The sequence below is a fragment of the Populus alba genome, chromosome 3 (genome assembly GCF_005239225.2).
Source record: "Populus alba chromosome 3, ASM523922v2, whole genome shotgun sequence".
In the NCBI taxonomy this organism is placed as follows: domain Eukaryota; kingdom Viridiplantae; phylum Streptophyta; class Magnoliopsida; order Malpighiales; family Salicaceae; genus Populus; species Populus alba.
This window is the reverse complement of record NC_133286.1, coordinates 14,790,444-14,810,040: the sequence shown is the minus strand read 5'-3', so window position 1 is coordinate 14,810,040 and position 19,597 is coordinate 14,790,444. Positions and strand designations below refer to the sequence as shown.

The 19,597-nt window shown below is 31.1% G+C and overlaps 1 protein-coding gene across 1 annotated transcript; it reads left to right on the top strand.

The window, feature by feature from the left end:
• The first annotated feature begins 12,588 nt into the window (after positions 1-12,588).
• LOC118028552 (methylsterol monooxygenase 1-1) lies at positions 12,589-16,259 on the top strand. Its single transcript, XM_035032165.2, has 5 exons — positions 12,589-13,027; positions 13,543-13,865; positions 15,494-15,641; positions 15,721-15,753; positions 15,951-16,259. Exons 1-5 carry the CDS (start codon positions 12,698-12,700, stop codon positions 16,029-16,031), a joined length of 915 nt encoding a protein of 304 aa, XP_034888056.1. The 5' UTR covers positions 12,589-12,697; the 3' UTR covers positions 16,032-16,259.
• Positions 16,260-19,597: the final 3,338 nt, after the last annotated feature.

The following is a 19,597-nucleotide window of genomic DNA, read 5'->3' as shown; positions in this document are numbered from 1 at the left end:
GAATGCTTCCACAGAGAGCTACAGGACATCAACAACACTCTCTCATGCAATTTCTCAAACACTTAAGACAAACTACGAAACAAATAAACAGACACCAATAATTGAGATGAGCAAGCCTCTCTCTCTCTCTCTCTCTCTCTCTCTCTCTCTCTCTCTCTCTCATGGAGTGTGATATGATCATGGGTCCGACAGTCCAACCTGAACAAGACTAGGCATGAATTTCTAGCCTGCTAGTCCCATCCGGCTCAATTGCTGTAGGTCGGGCCCTAGCAGGAAAGCTCGACTGGCTTTCCACTATAGAAATTAAATATATTTTTTTTCTTGAAAGAGGCTGCGGGGTATTCTCAAAACTAATTTTTATTTAATTTTTCAATAATTTTAAAAACTACCCAAAAGAATTTTAATAATTTAAGTTTTAGAGTAGAAATCATTTCTTTAATAAAAATAACATTTCATGCATTTTTTTATTTGATAAGTTTATGATTTTTGTATCAACAACAAGGTTTTTTTAATAATAAATTAGTGCAATTAAAATAAAGAATTTAAATGATTAAATTTAGAAGGAAATGTATTTTAATTTCTTTTAGCCAAAACTACCATTTTTCTACTCATTTATTTATTTATTTGGATGATTTTTTTTTCTCACCAGGAGTATGGTTTTTCATATTAAAAACTTATCATGATCTATGAACTAACTTTTAACAAAGAAATAAAAAAATAAATCTTGATTATTTTTATGCATTGAATGAAAAAAAAATCAAGTCAAAGAAATATATAAAAAAATGAAAATAATAAATAATAAAATATATATTTTATTCTCATGAATATTTTTTTATATAAAATATGGTGCATATTAGTTTTATATATTATTGTTAAAAAAATGTAAATATAATCGTAAAAATCTCCAATCATGGTTTAAAAAAATATGGGATATTTGAAGGATTTTAAAACATCATTTTAATATTTATTTTAAAATAATTTTATTTTAAGATATATATATATATATAGAAGAGGAGTGGTTAGCGCTCATGGGCCTACATTACCAAGCTCGTGTACTTGACTCATAAAAAAACCCAGGCCAGTGTGCATTGTTCTCTTTTAAAAAAACTCAAGTGCAGGACACATTGTTTGTCCTATCAAGTGTCTTCCACTACAGCAAATTCCTACCATCTCTAGCAGTTTTAAAATCGAGTTTGAGATATTTGAATCTAAAAATTTAATTTTTAACTCATTCTCACCTAAAAATACTAAGAACTTCAATAACTCCAACTACAATCTCACCTTCTAATTAATCTAGAAACTTAAAATTAAATCAAATAATAATAAAAAAATTCAAGTTCTGATATGATTAGAAATTCAAATCAATTTAATTGAATACTCTTATTCAGATGATTCCATCAACATTGAGATTTGTTTTTTATTTATCATAAGAATATGGCGAATCAAAGATTTTCTCACTCCTTTTATTTTCAACAATTTTCTTTCTCAACATTTATAAACTAAAACATAATAAAAAAAAGTTAATAACCGAAACATAAATATCTAAAACTACAAGAATTAAAAAAACAAAAAAAAATCAAATTATTATTTTACGAGTATAAACAACAATAACTTTTACACTATGAATGCGCTACCATTACACAATAACAATCTTCAGGGCATCTATGTCTGCGATTACACAATCTGCCACATTAAAATTTGATAACTATTGAAGTTTATATTGTAATTAGTTTATATCTTTGACGTTCTACCATACAATTTCTTCTTGGTTTAATAATGGCGCCCTCCTGGTTTTAATTTGCTCATGACAATGGCGATTACGTTTTTATTAGGCTGCTATATGTCACTTACGCATATATAACTATAGAAGGATTTGGACATAACGAATTTAAAAAATTATCAGTCAACAAGTGTTTTTAAACAATTAAGTATGCCGATGACATACCACAACAATGGAGGACAAATAAATAGGAAGGTTAATGATCACCATAGAGGCCATGGCTGTACCTTTCATTAATTATAGCAATCCATTTTGCCTCGTCTCGCATGCTAGTCAGTTTCTGCACTACTGCTCGGTCAATCATGTCTTCAAACCCGACAACTACGTGGTAAAAGATGAGTCTTTTTGTGCTGCCACAGTCCTCACACCAAATCATTTGCACAGCACAAATCAAATCACATCACATCACATCATCATCAACATCACTAAGTCATTTGATCAAAATAAGGTAGGCCCAATTACTGCATCAGAGTGAAGATGGATGAACCCCATCACATGATTGGATTTTGATACGTGATCCCTTTTGCACTTTCGCTGTAAATCAAAACTGTTTTTACTGAAAAAGATGACAGAAGATGCTATCCTCAGAGCGAGCTTTGCTTAGGTCTAGGCTTTCTGCTTGAAAACTTTTACACAAGTTGCTTTCATTATTTGGGATAACGCAAATGATGTCAGAATATTGTCAGTGATATTATCAGTCCAACGACCAGTGAACCAATTGTTGGATTGGTCCGATAAAAAGAAAAACCTTAATTTATCAGAATTATCTGGTGGGAGTTTTTAAAATTATACGTGTGTCTCATTAACACCTTCCACAAAATCCATTATTTATATTGTAATTTCTAAAGGATTGAAACCGATGCTAGGCAATTCGTGTCTGCGAGGACATTCACGCAAATTTCACGAGAACTCCATCACAAAATTGTTCAAAAACTGACCAAACTGAGTATCAAAGGGCATCTCCAATGACGTGTAAATATACAGTCTTCTTGTTGATTAATTAGGAAGTGCTATAGCGTGAAAGAAACTAATGATTAAAAAAATTACGAAGTCAAATAGCAGCTTATAATCATGGCGACCGTGTTTTTTATTGTCATTTGTGACGATTCTCGGTCTAAACACTCAATGACTTTGTTTCATGGTAAGGCTTTCTTATAATATTCTACTAGCTCTGTATATAGGTGGAAGGAATCAAACAGCAATGAGAAATTGTTCACAGCTAATACCCAGATCAAATAAAGGAAGTCAAATTAAAAAGAAAGGAAAAGAAAAAACAGGGTCCACGTCTATCAAAATTTTGTATCTGGGAAGATGAGATCTCAAGGAAATTGTAAATGTAGCAAGATTTTCCTTGGTCTTCGAAAAAGCAAACTAGATTGCCTTTCTGTCTTAATATTCATTAATTAGGGTCTTATTTCAAAACCCAATCATTCGGTCTTAAAGGAAAGCTGTCTGTATAGAACATGAATCTGTATGCAAAGGTTCTGGTAATCGGTATAGAACGTGAGTCTGTACTGCAAAAGTTATGGCAATCGTTCCAGTTAGGAAATAACTGAGCTTATGCCATATTTCTTGCTTGTTCGAAAATGTTTTATTGAAAAATAGATTAAGGCAAAAATGTTTTCAAATCTAAGGAAAACATAAGGCTTTGAGATTGGAAGTATACCTTCCATTTTACATGATAAAAAATAAAGGATGTGGGTGCCAGTTGAACTACAAGCTCGCTAGCTTATTTTTTACATGTTGTTAACATTGTTATTGATCATGTTTACATATTGTTATTTTAAAGTATAAAAAAAATCATTTTCCTCCTAATTCCACCTAAACTTTCGCAATCTCATTGTCCTTTTGGCTTCATGTACTGAATCAAAGGATCGATCAATTCAAATCATCTTATTATCCAATTTAAGCCATATATTTCAACATATCAATACAATTGTAACGTGGTTAGAAACATGATAAAGAAATGTTTTCTTCTACTGGATCGATTAACCTAGCATGTGTATATAATTTGCTCAAGATCATAAGCCTCGGATATGTATCATGTGAATCGAACAATAATTGATGGCTTTGAAAGACAAACGTGAAAGCAATGGCGTTTCCTTTATCCTCTTTTTGTAACAATATCGTTTCTTACATCACATTCTTCAGCTAAACTTGATTTTGTTCTTTCTTCAAAATGATGGGAGTCAAACAATAGATAAATTAACCAATAGGATTCGTAATGCACGAGAATATGATTGAAAAGTGAGCTTTTAGAGGATGTTTTCCCTTTCCAAGCATGCATGCATGCTTCTTGTAGGGACGCAATGCTTATAACTTCGACCTGGATTTTCTCTCCTTTTTATTACATATTTAATTCAGTGCTCATAGCATGCGTATAAATAGGCATAAGCAATGGGGGTTATATCAGGTTACGCTTTATCTTTAATTGACGAATATCTAATGTTACACAAGCTATTTAGAAGTGAGACTTGAATTCAAAATCTTCCCATATTTTAAGTCACATTCTTATTATTTGTGTTGACCCTCGTATGGAAGTAGCCTTAATTAGTTCACACAATTGGGAAATCAATTTAGCTTAATTTATCGTTTTTTTAGTTTATTGAATTTCGAATTAATATCTTTTTCTTTCTTTCTGTTAGAATTAGAACCCAAAACTTTCTTGCATGAAGAGATTAAGATAATGTTTGTTTTTGTGATGATATCGTGTTTTTTTTTAAAATTAAATTATTTTTTTTAAAATTAATTTTTTAAATAATTTTAGATATAAATTTTAAAAAATAAAAAAATATTATTTTGATTAAATTAAAAATATTTTAAAAAATAATTATTATTATTATAATACCAAATATTATTTAAATATATCTGATGGATCTAAGTCCCAGTGCTATCAAATCTCATTTTGTAGTTAATTATTTAACTATAAATTAAAACATATCTCGTAGAAGTATAGCTTCAACGTGCTTGGAGCATATTTTAGTCTCGACAAACAACTGTCCAGTTCGCAAGTGGAAAGCACACAGAGAGTTTGTGTTTCAAAAGAAACAATCATTGAGGCTCCGTCAGGAAAGTGAAAAAGTCCACCGAACAATCAATGGAAAAGATCATGAGACTTTGAATATGACATGAAACAGTTAATGGAGACAGGATTCTCTTATCCAGATTTCTGCAGCTGAGGTGATCGGGACACATCGCAGATCAGCACATTGTTTCATTTGACAGCAAGCTGAGGTGATCAGGACACATCCCTGATCAAAATCATATGATCTCGTCTAATCAACAAGAGTACTTATGCCCTCTATCAGGTTAAAAAAAAAAAGAGAAAAAAAAAAGGGTTCAAACCGATGCATTATGTATCGGATTTATCTCTTCAATTCGGTCAAAATAAGATTTGATTATTATATATAATGTAACCCGAAACTTGGAGTCTGGGCATTTATCCCTAGCTTTCAAACCGATTCTCTCTGATCAAGAAAACAAGTAATCGTATCTTCAACACGGTTTACAAATAATATTTTCCTCAACAAATTAAGACGATTGATTTTAATTAATGAGAAAATTATCAATTCTTTCGTTTTATACATCGAAATGTGGAAGCAATTGTAATTTAGATCTTTTAAATATTTCATGCTTTCTTGTACCTAGTCCGTTTATATGAGTGAGTGAGGGAAGTTTTCAAAGATTTGTTGGTGATTAAGATTATGTTTAGTATTGTGATTATGGTTGTGGTTGTTTTTTTATGTCAAAATATATCAAAATAATATGTATTTTTTTATTTTTTAAAAAAATTATTTTTAAGATCAGCGCATTAAAACGATGCAAAACATGTAAATTTTTTTTTTTTAAAATCAAAATCTTTTAAAAATACGGGTTGTCCCGCGCTTCCAAACAAGCGGTAAAGGAGTATTAAGAATATGATAAGAGATGTTTTTTAAAATTTATTTTGCTCAAAAATATTTTAAAATAAAATTTTTTATTATTTTATAAAAATTATTTTTAATATCAATATTTTAAAATAAAAAAATAATTTTTTAATAAAATATTATTCAGATCAAATTCCCAAACTGCACATAAATTCAAGGGCATTGTAGGTATGGATATGATATAAATTCTCTCTATGCCATTCAATAGCGAGAATCATATTTTTGTAAAACAAACAATTTGTACACCAGGACCGGTCCAAGGCCCCATCAACTCTTATTTATGCAAAGAAGCTTGTAATTTCGGTTATTGATGCATCGGACATTCGACTACTAATTTATTTCATTTTGATCCTCAACGGTTTTTTATTCTAATGACATCACTCGTTATCTTTGTAATATTTGATGATCATTTTGTTAACTGTTGTCATATACGGTGTTAAATTATACCGTTACATGCCATATGTCTTTTAGAAATTGGTCCGAACAGGTGTCACTATCTAAGTTGGCCAAAGTGATTATTGGATATTGTGGTAGTGTTTTTTAAATTATTTTTGTTTTAAAAAAATATTAAATTGATATTTTAGGTATTTTTTTATAATTTAATATATTAATATAAAAAATATAAAAAATGTATTATTTTAATATATTTTGAATTAAAAAATGCATTACATCACAATATTTTATACACACAAGCAATGGATCAATTTAAGTTGATTGCATAATTAGAGACTAAGAGATGATATTAGGACAAAAGAAAGTAGTGGACTAAATAAATAAAAAAAAGTTGAGAATTAGGATACCATTAAACCCCTTTTCAATTCAACCCCGTGCTTATCAAGGTTTTCTTTTTCGGAAGATTGGAGAAGAGGACAAGGTCGTAGTAGAGATGCTGACGCCTCCAGTTTCAGCCAGTTGCTTATAGACTTGTAATGCTACTTGTTGCCTGCATGTCTCTACTGCATAACAATAACAAGTGTACCCTACATCTACACGTGGTTGCCCAGACCATGCCAGATTTTTTTATAAATTAAAATAATATATTTTAATTAAATTATAAATAAATAATCAACGAATTATCATTGGATTTTTAATCGGGTCTTATCAGATCAACCGAATCACCAAATCAACCTATCAGGTCTGTCAAGTTACTAGGGTTTTTGAATTTTTTTTATTTTTTATTAAACACAACCCAATTCTAGCCCTGAGTCAGTTAAGTCCTAGATCGACTTGTCGGTTCGGGTTTTAATACTATGGGATTTTTAATGTGAAAAATTAAAATGTTTTTTTAATATAAAAAAAATAATCTTTGTTGATGTAGAAAAAGAAATGCTTCTTACGTTATATATAATTGAAGCCAATCTAAAACAGCATTCTCGTAGAGAAAAATAAAGAATAATGGATTTCAATGTAATCAATAAACACCTAAAAAAATAAAGAAAAATTTTTTACGAGGAAAGTTGAAAACAATGCTAGATCAGGAGAAAAAACAAGTTTTTTCTTTTACACACACACAATAGGAGAAAGGGATCAGTGAGATATATATTTTAACATCGGAAGTCCAACAATAACACTTTTATTTAAAAATCTTATAATTATCATTCTTTCCGATAGATAAATTTAGACATCAATCACCAAAATCGTTGAGGAAATCCTCTTGTAGAACCACAAATTCACACGAAAGACATAAAAAACCTCATACCACAAATCCACACAAAAGTTATTAAAAAAAACTTCATAAGAAGTACATAAATCATATAAACTGTAAAACTAAAATATATTAGATCCTACATTCGAAATTATTAAAAAAATACAAATGCTGCATCCACTGCGGCTCCCTGATAAGAGGATAGATCTGACAAAAGTTTTTTGAGAAATTCATATATGTTGGGTTAAATGATTAAAAAGCTAAAATGATTTATGAATTCATCTTTATCATACTAGATATCCTATTAAAAAATATCTAGGTTGATGAGGTCTTGATTTATCTCGTGATCTTGAAGGTCAGGCTTAGATGTAGGATAAAATCATTAATTTTCTAGTTCTAGTAATTTGACTTGTTTTTTTAAGGTGAAAGCACAAGTAAATCATCATTGTTACCTATAAAAAAATCTTTTTTTATTTATTTAGAGATTTTTTTATGATTAAATTAAAATTAATGCAGGGAAAAAATAATTATTCTTTTGAATAATAAGATAGAATTGTCATTGTTAAAACAAAGAGAAAATGTATTTAACGTGCTTAATCATTTATTTATTTTTATATATATTCCTCCAAGTGCTTCTCTTTCTTGTAGGGAAAATATTGGTTTGTCCGTAGAATATATATGTCATTTGGATAAAATATCTCTGAATTATGATCTCATCAATATAAAAAAAATATCTTTCATCTATCAAGGATATCTTAAATTAAAGATGATGGATCTAAAAACTTGCTAAATCCATAAATTTCTAGACAGGATACTTAACTTATAAACAACCTTTTAAAAAACAATTTCAAACAACCAAACAAAAAGTAATAAATGCTTACACTTCATAAATAATTGGAGTTTTCTCTCTCTTTCTCTTTTTTTTTGGATTCAGGATTATTAATTGAACACAATTGATATTCAAGATACTGCAATTATTATAAAAATAAAAATAAAAATAAAATAAAATAAATAAAAATATTTGAATAAATATCTCTTGGTTGGAAGTCTTTTTCATATTCTGTGAGTTTTTTTTATGTTTTCTCTTAGCTCCAGTTAAAACCAACGACAAGAACATTTTGTCTTTTTCTTTTTTCAATAATTTCATATCTATATTTTATGTTGTTAGATTTAATATTTTTGTTCTCATATCCACTTCATTTTTTTTTATTAGACATGCATGGGTTTTTTTTATGGAGATGATGATGTTTTATTGAAGTAGTTAAGGTCGTCTGCACTCTTTTTTTTGGCAGAACTAGACTTCTTGTATTTGTATTGGGTTTGATAACATATGTTATCTTTTTTTTAAAAAAAAGATTAATGTGGGTGTCAGGGTTAATTTATGCATACCTCGACTAATCTCACGAGTACTAAAGTTAACGACCATGCTAGCTTTATTCCAGTGATTCTGAGGTTTATAAGACTTGAACTGATGATTTATGGGAAACAAACTCAAAACCTGACCAGTTAAACTACAACTCTCGGAATTGACATATGTTATCCTTAAACTATTGGAATTGTGATAAAATAAGGCCCGCCATCAAATTTAACTATTAAAACGACTAGTCAAACTCTAAACATTAGTCTAAATGTTATAGATTACATTGTTTTGAAACAATTTATTATTATTTTTTTACAAATAAAAATAATTAGAAAATGACAAACTTTATGCATCTTGTCAATTTAATATTGTCCATTTGATTAATCAACACAAATATATATGTATTTTTTTTTATGTTTTTTCAAATTGTTAAAAGCATTCAATGATACATTATTTAGACTACGAGTCAAAATTTCACAGCAAAACTTAATTTGCCTAAAAAATAATAATTTAAGGATATAGTAGATAAAATTGGTGTCTAGACCTTATTTTATCACAACACCTATAATTTACAAATAAAATATGCCAATAAATCATTTACATTGAGTATTTATTTGATGTTATAAAACTCATTTATATTCATCATGATATTTACTATGTTTTTTGTTAAACATAAGATACCTCAATGCTTAAATTAATAATCATAGAAAGATAGAATAATATATAAGAAGAGAAACATGAAATAAAGATGTAATGAATATGCATATAGGTGTATTGATTAGAAATTATATAGTCTTTTATTTTATACAACTCTTCAATTGAGTCTTGAATCTCACCCCACTCAACCCCAACCCTTTATTTCAATTTATCCTAATCTTTTTTTAATTTAGTGCGGAACTTCATATTATCCAAGCTAAAAAAATATATAATTGAGAAGAGAATAAACGAAGGAAAAGGAAATAGATAGTTGTCTGATTGGGTTAGAGCATCCTAATTGTGTTCAAGCCTTGGGTAGTGAATTTGATGGCTATCCCAGGTTGATCGGGTAAGATCTAATATATTATTATTTTAATATTTTAAAAAATAGTTATCCTGATTTGTTTTAGCTAACTCAAATTTTTATTGATCATTTATATTGTTTTTGAATCATTCAAACTAACTGAATTACATCATGATAATTTTTATATATATAATTTAATTTGAAAATTTGAGTTAGATAAATAATCAAATCAAAATATTTCAAGATTAATTTGTTAGGATGGTTTTAAGGTTACTAACAAAAATTTTCCAATGACCCGCCATTTATTCAACATTCAAGAAAACAACGGGGCTTAGAATTTATTTTAAAAATAGAGTTTGTACATGTTCATCTTATAGACAGGTCATGTTTGGACCCTTTTAACTTGATATGTTTTGAATTAATGCTATTTTTTAAAAAATATTTATAAAATCATTTTCTATACCCGCAAAAATGGAAAATGAAACTAGTAATATCTAGATTCATTAACATAGTCTGGCTGTCCATAGTTCTACGTCTCTTACTATTATTCGAGACTTGCGTTACTATTTCTAGCTCTTATTCGTAGATGCAGGTTTCTTGCTTGTAGATAATCAAACAGAGAAATTTTATCTTTAGATACATTTGAAAATTTACTCTTCGTTTACGAATAATTTTTATGATTGATTTTATGTTCAAGAAATACGCTTCAAGAAATTAATATTGAATACCTTTTTAAAATAATAACAACGAAAACCACAATCAAATCCACAACGAGGCTTTTTCTAAACTCATTACATTAACCATTCTATCCTAGCAAAATTGAGAAATTAGTAGTAGCAATTTCGGAACTGTATATTTTTTCTTTCATGTCACGGGAATCACTCAAGAAAATCAGTGCTTGCAAAATTAAAGGGTTAACTGTCTGGAAGTTAGAACTTAGTTTTTAGCCATTGAAAAGTTGTTAAAGTGGTGCTTAATTGTCCTCTTAAAAAAATGGGCACATGACAGTTAAGCATATGTCATGTGTCCTACCTATTTTTTTAAGAGGACAATTAAGAGCGTGTTTGGCAGTGTAGTAGTTGTTGCTTTTCAAATAGCTTTTCGTATCGAAATACATGCAAATGATGTTTTTTTATTTTTTAAAAATCATTTTTAATATCAGCACATCAAAACGATCCAAAAAATACAACCGTAACTCAATTTTAGCAAAAAAAAAAAAAATTGAATTTTGTCAAAACACCGGTTTGGCAGCAATGCCAAACGGGCTCTGAGCACGGCTTTAACAGGGCCGCCCTGTCATGTGTCTGCTTATTAAGAGAAAAATGGCGATTTGCAAAACAGAGACACAAAGAAGACGAGTTGTAAGTCGCCAGGCAGGACACATGACAGGGCGGCCCAAGCCGAGGGGAAAAGGGCAAACCTGTAAAGGATCATGCCAATGATTAAGCTCCTTCGGTTGCATCAGAATAATCAACGATAGAAGATCACGCCAACAATCAGTCAAAACCCAAGAACCAAGAATCTGCTGAGGAAATCAAATCATAACGGATAATTAGTCAAAAGCTTGAATTATGAAATGCACACTCTCATATTATTTCACCAACTATATTTTTATAAATAGGTAACCTGTATTTCTGTTTATAAATTCTTAAAGAATAATAGATTGAATATAGAAAAAGATATATACAATACAAAAATCTTAATCACCTTATGTTGGTGTTTCTCTTCTTCTTCTTTTTTAAACCGAGGAGGTGCAAAATCGGGGAGAGACGCAGATGGAGGAGTGCAAAAAGGAAAAACTGAGTAAAACCAAGCCCAGTCAACCAAAAAAAAAAAGAGAGAGGCTACAAAACCGAGCATGGTAGCTAGAAAATTAATTCAAATCAAACCCTTCTAGCAAATCTCTCCGTGGCACATAAAAACAATATTAAAAGGATGTAATATTGTTTATTTAAAATTTGATTTTTTTATTTAAAATTATTTTATATATATATATTTTTAAATTGTTTTGATATGCTAATATTAAAAATAATTTTTTAAAATAAAAAATTATTTTAATATATTTTCAAATAAAAAATACTTCAAAAAACAACTATTACCTCATATATCAAATATCAAATAAAGTTCTAAAACAAGCTCTTTTCAGAATTGGGATTAAGCTTACTTCTCATCTCATTATATGAGGCAATTCTAAATATAATGAAACAGTCATCTACAATGACAAGGTAAATATTTATAATGATAATTCAACCATCTAAAATAAAAATAATAATTATTATATAATAAGTAAATTTACGTGATATATGAAAATAAAAACTATAAGTCACTAGGTAAGACCGAGAAGCTCTAATCTCATCTCTCTTAATACTCATAATAGATGCAAGGGGAGCTCACATTCGATCTCTTCTTTATTCTCTTACTGCATCTTCCTCGCAAACACAACAAATCCTCACAAGCACCTTTACATAATGGCATCCAAGTGTAATTATGCTGGTGTACTGGTGGGTCATGTGTGTGTGTTTATACAACTTTTTTTCATTAAAAAAAAAAAAAAAACTCAATATACTTTCAGCAGAAAACATAATGGCATCCAAGTGTAATTGTGGTGTGTATTGATGGGTGATGTAAAGAGTGATAGAGATTATTTTTTAAAAAATATATATTAAAATAATTTTTTATTTTTAAAATTTATTTTTAATATTAATATAATAAAAAAATAAAAAAAATATTAATTTTCAAAATTTTCCACCGTCTGCATTTCCAAACAAAAACAAAAGCTAAGTATACTTGTTAGTTGTCACTATTATATTATAGGACCGTGGTCCCACGGAACACCAGTATAAAGACAACCCCCTTTTGTTTTGTGTCCTCAAACCGGTTCAAAAATTCCCGCATATTTTAAACAACCATCACCCCGCACCACCCTTCTTCTCTCTCCCCCACCCCTTCTCAGTTTTCACACCAAAATCTAGTCTCCGCCGCCGCAATGCTCCCGTACGCCACCCTGGACGAGGCAGCGGCGGCGCTAGGAAGGAATTTGACAGTAGCAGAGACGTTATGGTTCAATTACTCTGCAAAAAAGTCAGATTATTGTCTTTATTGCCATAATATCTTGTTTCTTTTTCTGCTCTTCTCTGTCGTGCCTTTACCCGTGGTTTTCATAAGTCTATGGCGATCTGGTGGGTTTGATAAGTACAAGATTCAGCCTAAAGTCAAGTTGTCTCCTTCTGAGACTTTCAAGTGTTACAAGGATGTTATGTTTATGTTCTTTTTTGTCGTGGGGCCTTTACAGTTGGTTTCTTATCCATCTGTCAAGGTGAGACAGTTTTTTGTTTTTTTCATGAGAGTTTATTTGTGAGATTTCGTGTGGTTTTGATTTCTAAAAGTCTGGTTTTTGGGCACTTTTTTGTTTCTTATCTTGGGAAATTTTGTGCATCTTCTGTTATAAGAATTTGTTAGTGTGGCTTTGATTTGTTAAATTGATTTTTGATGAGCACTCTGGCTTTGTAGTAGATTCTGTACCATGGGATCTGCTGGGTTTTGGCATTGGTTGCTAATGGAAATCACAGATTTTGTTGATTTATGTGAATATTGGATAATTATTGATGTTTTGCTTTCGGGTAATTGTTGCGGAGTTTCTATTAATTAAAGCCATCTGTATTGAATGGTTTTCCCTTTGATTTATTTTCTGGGACTATGTTTGATTTTATTTTGGTTTATTGAGCGATCAGTTTTAATTTTTGATTCTTCAGAATGTGATGCTGACTGCTTTTTTCTTTTTGTTAAATTTTGAAATGAGATTTAAGGCTTCTGCTGTTGCATATTTAACAGATGATAGGGATTCGAACAAGTTTGCCATTGCCTTCCGGATGGGAAGTCTTTCTACAGTTGGTGGTGTATTTCATGGTGGAAGACTTTACCAATTACTGGATCCACAGATTTCTCCATGGTAAATGGGGATACGAGAAAATCCACAAAGTTCACCATGAATATACAGCTCCTATTGGGTTTGCTGCCCCATATGCGCACTGGGCCGAAATTTTGATCCTCGGAATCCCATCTTTTCTTGGTCCAGCTATGGTTCCTGGACACATGATCACATTTTGGCTTTGGATTGCTTTACGGCAGATTGAGGCGATTGAGACGCACAGCGGGTACGCATGCTATGCTTTTCTTCTTCTGAGAGCCCTTTTCTGCTTTACTTGATTGTGACAAAATGATAACAACTTTAGAACTCCCTTGCTGCTTTACTGTTAAATTATAGACTTTTCTGCAAAATAGCGGGAGATTTCAAGTATCTTCAGTAGTGGCTTACCTTTTCTTGATGTGGGGATCAGCATGGCCCGTTTTCTTTCTCTCTTTCTTCTTCTTCTTTGGTTTAGTCAGCGAATTGTTATTGATTTATAAACAAATCGACAATCTTTTGTACCTGATCAATTAGTAGAATTACGGTAAATGAAAAGCTAAACTTGCAAAAAGAAGCTATTGTTTTTCTGGAGAGGTTAGGCCATGTCACTTCCTCCACAGCAAGCTAGAGCTTCTGTAAAGTACCAAATTCCATCTTCTTGTTGATTTTATTATTTTGTAAATTTTTAAATCATAGCATAGGTGATGGATGAATAATGTGATTAATGCTAAGAAATGATGTACGCTAGCTCCTATCCTTAGATTATTCATGACAAGTGGCGTAAGATCAGTGAATATCACCTATTTAGATTTTGGCCATTGACTTTTCCCAAAATTTATGCAAGCTCACTGTTCTGTGCATTCCTTGTAAAGGTATATGAATGGTGCAAGTAATAAAACATTGCTAAGTTCTATGTCGTATTAGAGCCAGTCACTTGTGGTGATCAGGCAACCTGAAGCTAGCCCGCATGACAATTATGGCGTGGTGATATTGTATTTCTGCTTTTGCATTTGGCTAAATGCTGCTTGCTTTCTAGCTATCATGCAGAGTGGTTCGCAGGTTGAAATTGTTCGAAAGTAAATTTGATGTTAGGGAAGTACATAGTCTCCTCATAAGCGTTGTAGTATTTTACTGTTGTGTAGGCTTTAAGACATGTAAATCTATATGCAATAGATATATGGAGATAAAATCCAGTGGTACTACAATAGAGGAGCATTCTTCTCCAAGGAGCCATGGTTTTGATTTCTCTGTTGGGATGGCTCGAAGTGATAGATAGCTTCATTTTGCATTGAAATGACTTGCGTGGGGCTAGGAGGTAGTGATCATGATGCCGCCTTTATTTTCCATTTTTTTCAAACTCCTTTCTCAATACGGATTTGGGAAACCATAGGGAGCTTAAATAGAAGCAAAATATTACTCAGTTGTTTCCTTCCTCTTATGAAGGAAGAAAAAAGGAAACAGAAAGGATACTTCCAGAAGATGGGGTCTGTGCCACAAACTAAGAATGGAGAGGTGTCCATACTGACATATTAATGTATTGTTTCATTGTGATAGACATTTAGCTTGGGACATTTCCCGGACTTCCTTTTTCCCAGTTATCAGGGAGGAATAGTTATGCATTGAGGAATGTTTATGTTAATTACAGCTCGAACCACATTGAGCATGTTTCATAACTTTTATGATTTTTTCAGATCCAGTTCATACATACGGCTCCTTCATGTGTTCTGTTTTTTGTTGATAAGCTGCATAACAACCGTGGATTTACTCTTGTGCTGCTCCTCATCTCCTGGATATATATGTTATGCAATGATGTTTTAACTTAACTATTGGAGAACACATGGCATGCAAGAGAGTAACTTATGTCTTGCTATGTAGATACGACTTTCCCTGGACTCCCACAAAATATATTCCATTTTATGGTGGTGCAGACTACCATGATTACCATCATTATGTTGGAGGACAAAGCCAGAGCAACTTTGCATCGGTGTTCACATACTGTGATTTTATTTATGGAACTGACAAGGTAAGCAGGAATTTTCTGCAACTAACCATGCAATCCTGAAAATTATGATAACTGATATTTGAATGCTTTCTTTGATCAGGGCTATCGGTTTCAGAAGAAGCTTCTTTGGAAGGTAAATGCATTTTTCATTTTTTAAACATATCGATTGACCAATGGAACTTGCTTGATGTCTTGTATCGATGCTCTCAATCACATACAATTATTGTTCAAGATAGGTCGATGTGAAGCAGTATGAATATAGCTATGCCTTCTACTTGGATTCTGCGTCATTAATTCCAGCTAATATCGTATCCCTTTTGTGCAATTCAGTTGAAAAAGGGAGTGGAAAATGGTGTTGATCAGAATGGAGGTTCCTACTATGTTCCTACACAAGATCTTAAATCTGACTAGCTGTCGAACAGCACAACTCCTATTCAAGAAAACCTACCAGTTCAAGCTGACGTTGTCCATATGCTAGTCCGGTTACTTTCAAGTTGTTAGTGTTCCAGGTGGATATGATTTCATGTTTTCTGTAACTTGAGGAGGGGAGTTTTAGCGTTGAATGTTGTCAAGTTTCAGAATGTGGGGTTTTCTTTAATTGAAAAGCTGCTGGATACAATGTCTTGCAACTTCAGATTCTTTCGGTGTTGTTATTTTAGTTTCTGCGTAACATCCAAATTTAGAAGCTGCATATATCCACCGCAAACCCAACATTCAACATCTAATGTAATTATTCGTAACACACCAGAATGAGGAGAAAGGTTCGAACTGGGAAAATACAACCACAATTCCTAAGATAAACTTTTTACATTTAAATAGAACAGTAAACTTAAATTCCTTTTTTTTTTTTTTTTTTTTTTTTTTTTTTTTTTTGATTAACGTGGGTGTCCGGGCCAGCTTGCGCGCACCTCGACTAATCCCACGGGCCCTGAAGTTAACGACCATGTAAGCCTCCAGTGGCCATCATATGAGCAACCTGGGGTTTGAACCTGAGACCACAGAGGGAGCAAACCTCTTGGCCATCATATTAACGTGGGTTTGAACCAAGCTTTTTTTAATCTTAGCAGAGCGGGCTGTGGCCAAACAGGCCACAGATTGAAATTGGAAGGTGCCAATCGTTTTCTTGTGTTATCCGTGCATGAAATGCAGATAGTTTTTGGTTTTTTAAGCAAGAAGAAAACAAGATAGAGACTTATTGCATTTGGATCAACGGTCCACGTCCTTTAGTTCAGTTGGTAAACCGTTCATGACCTTTCGATCATTGGTCCCATCTCCATGTTGATTTTTGTTACTGTGTGACAGCCGAAAAGAGAAAAGGGCCATGGACCTGCAAATATATGTCTACAGAAGCTGGACCATTACCATCGTAGGCCTTTCCACAAAATATCGCGGTGTAACTTTCTTTAAGGGCCCCTTTTTTCTCCCCTGAGAGTGAGAGTGAATTACTTCACTCTCAGGGGCGTAAAGCTGGGGATATGGGATTGCTAGTCATTTGGCAGCTTATCAGAGGATGGTATTCGATATTCAACGGCTTGGGTTTGTAATATCCATGTCCAAACTCATATTTAAATTTAAAATAACTATTTAAATCCAATCACAACCTAAATGGTTATAAATTTTTTATACTTGAACTTATTTAAATCCAAAATCTTTTATTTGAACTTGACTTAATTGACTTTTAAGTACATTTATGACCCAAACCTAGACATGAACCTCAATGCTATAATTTATAATTATTTAGCACCTAATTAGTTTGATATTCATATAGTTTTTTCAAACTTTAAAATTATTTATTTATTTTAAGCTAAGAAGACCAATCAATATTCATAATCAACTCAAAATTCGAAGTTTTAATATTCACTCAACTCAAAATTGAATTTTTATTTTCAAGTTTTACTCTAATCCAATTAAATCTAAAAATTTTCTATTTATTTAAGTGGGTTTAAGTTAGTATTTATTATATTTGAATGAAATTATCATCTTTTTTGTTAGTAAACACAATTCTCTTATAAAAAACAACAAGTTTATCTTTGACACAAGATGTTGATTTTTAACCTTATTATATTTTCTACTTTCAAATCAACTTTTTTTTATGTATTGGTATCAAATTTTTTATCAAGTGCGGATTTTTGAGTTTTTATTTGATGTGAATGGAATACGAGATGATAATATAAAGATTGTATATAAAGATTTATTGGATATATTGTTTAAAATACAAGATTAAAGAGGCTACTCACCCATTTATTCATGACATGGCGTATTTTTTTATATCAAAATATATCATATGTAAGTCATCGTGATTATTCTGTCAGTAAAAAATATTTGTAAATATAATTATAGATTGAAAACTCCATGGCGATGCTAATTTTGAACCAAGTAAGCCCACGCAGCAGAGAGAGGTAATGTCGTGGGATTAAGGATGCACATAATTACATTTATGGACATGGGCCATACTCCCATTGTCAGTCGCAACACTAAGGCCTTCGAGTTTGCTTTTGGGCTTAGCTGTACTGTTATTATTGTCCCGCATAGTCACGGGACAGCCATAAACATGTTAAGATTGTTATTAGCCCACGAAATAATCAAAGTGTGAGGATGTAGAAGATGAGAAAAATAGCATTGTCCAATCAAAGTTAATTTTGAATGATTTTCAGATTGAAGGAGAACCTTGCCAATTTGGTATTGCGGATTAAGCTGATTTCTGATGAAATTTTGATTTTTTTAAATTTTAAATTATTATTTTTAGTATTTTTAGATCAGTTTAATATATAAAAATAAATTTTAAAAATTATTTTAATATACCTTCGAGTAAATTTTTTTTAAAAAAAACAATCATTATTATATATTTTCAGACATCCTAGATTAAACAGCTCCATCAATGATGTGTTTGATATACCGTTCACCTGCTCTAATTTGCGAAATGAAGTTATATCATTGAAGAAGAATGTATTAAAATCTGATTGGTCTAATTTTTTTTTTTTCTTTCCCACTTTTTATAAAGGAAGTTTGAAATTTTGCAAATGAAACCTCTCATTATTTCCTGAGACCTCATTGGCTTCTTTTTCTTGAGCATCATTTGGGAAGGTCATATATCCTTATTATCAATCTTTATCATACACGTGGACAAAATCCGTTGGCAATCATGGATCCAAACACACCAATTGGCAATCATGGATCCAAACACACCAATCTTTATTATTTTAGGTCCACAGGAGAATATCGATCATGGAAACATCAGATATTACTTGTTTCGTGACATTCATGATCCCTAGGTAAATGTCAATGGAGACATGTTTACTGATCACTCCCACCTTCTCTCGCTGTGTCGAAAGCAAATTTCAGGGACTGGTTAGCAGCCAACTTTACCCGCATTTTGCTACGACTAGGATAGAAAATTAGTTTTTTAATCTAAAAACCAAAAATGCGAGTATTGGCAACACGTTTTTAACTTGAAGAATTTTTTTATTGTCAACACAACAGTTTATATACATGTTTAATCAATATATTAAAAATGTTTAATAACATTTTAAAATTACTTATTTTCATGAAATTTAATAATAATAAAAAAATATATACAAATCATGTAATAGACCCAATATATAAAAGTCTTAACGCCTCAGCCTGGCTAGCTCAACACTCCTGGCTCATTTAAAGAAAAGTTCGCATTTGCGCGGGCCAGCCTCTAGTGTCTTACCCTTTTTTTATCTTTTGAAAAATATTTCATATGTATCTTTTCTCTAAAAGAAAAATAATAAAAAAAAACAAATGATATATTGTCTTCTTACTTAATTTTTGACCATTTATGATCACCAAAGAGGTGGTCGAAAATCAAGCACGGATATATATATATATATATATATATAGTTTTACAATTTATTTTCACAAAATAAAACACCTAATAAACCTCTTTATTATGTCAATAAACCTATTTTATAACTCAAAACATCTCTAAATTTATTAAAAAAATAAAAAACTTG

Excerpts from the sequence above, each read along its gene's own strand:
- LOC118028552 (XM_035032165.2), top strand. The coding sequence starts at position 12,698 with ATGCTCCCGTACGCCACCCTGGACGAGGCAGCGGCGGCGCTAGGAAGG. Across the intron at positions 13,866-15,493 it reads GCGATTGAGACGCACAGCGG|ATACGACTTTCCCTGGACTC; the intron begins GTACGCATGCTA and ends CTTGCTATGTAG. Across the intron at positions 15,642-15,720 it reads TTATTTATGGAACTGACAAG|GGCTATCGGTTTCAGAAGAA; the intron begins GTAAGCAGGAAT and ends TTCTTTGATCAG.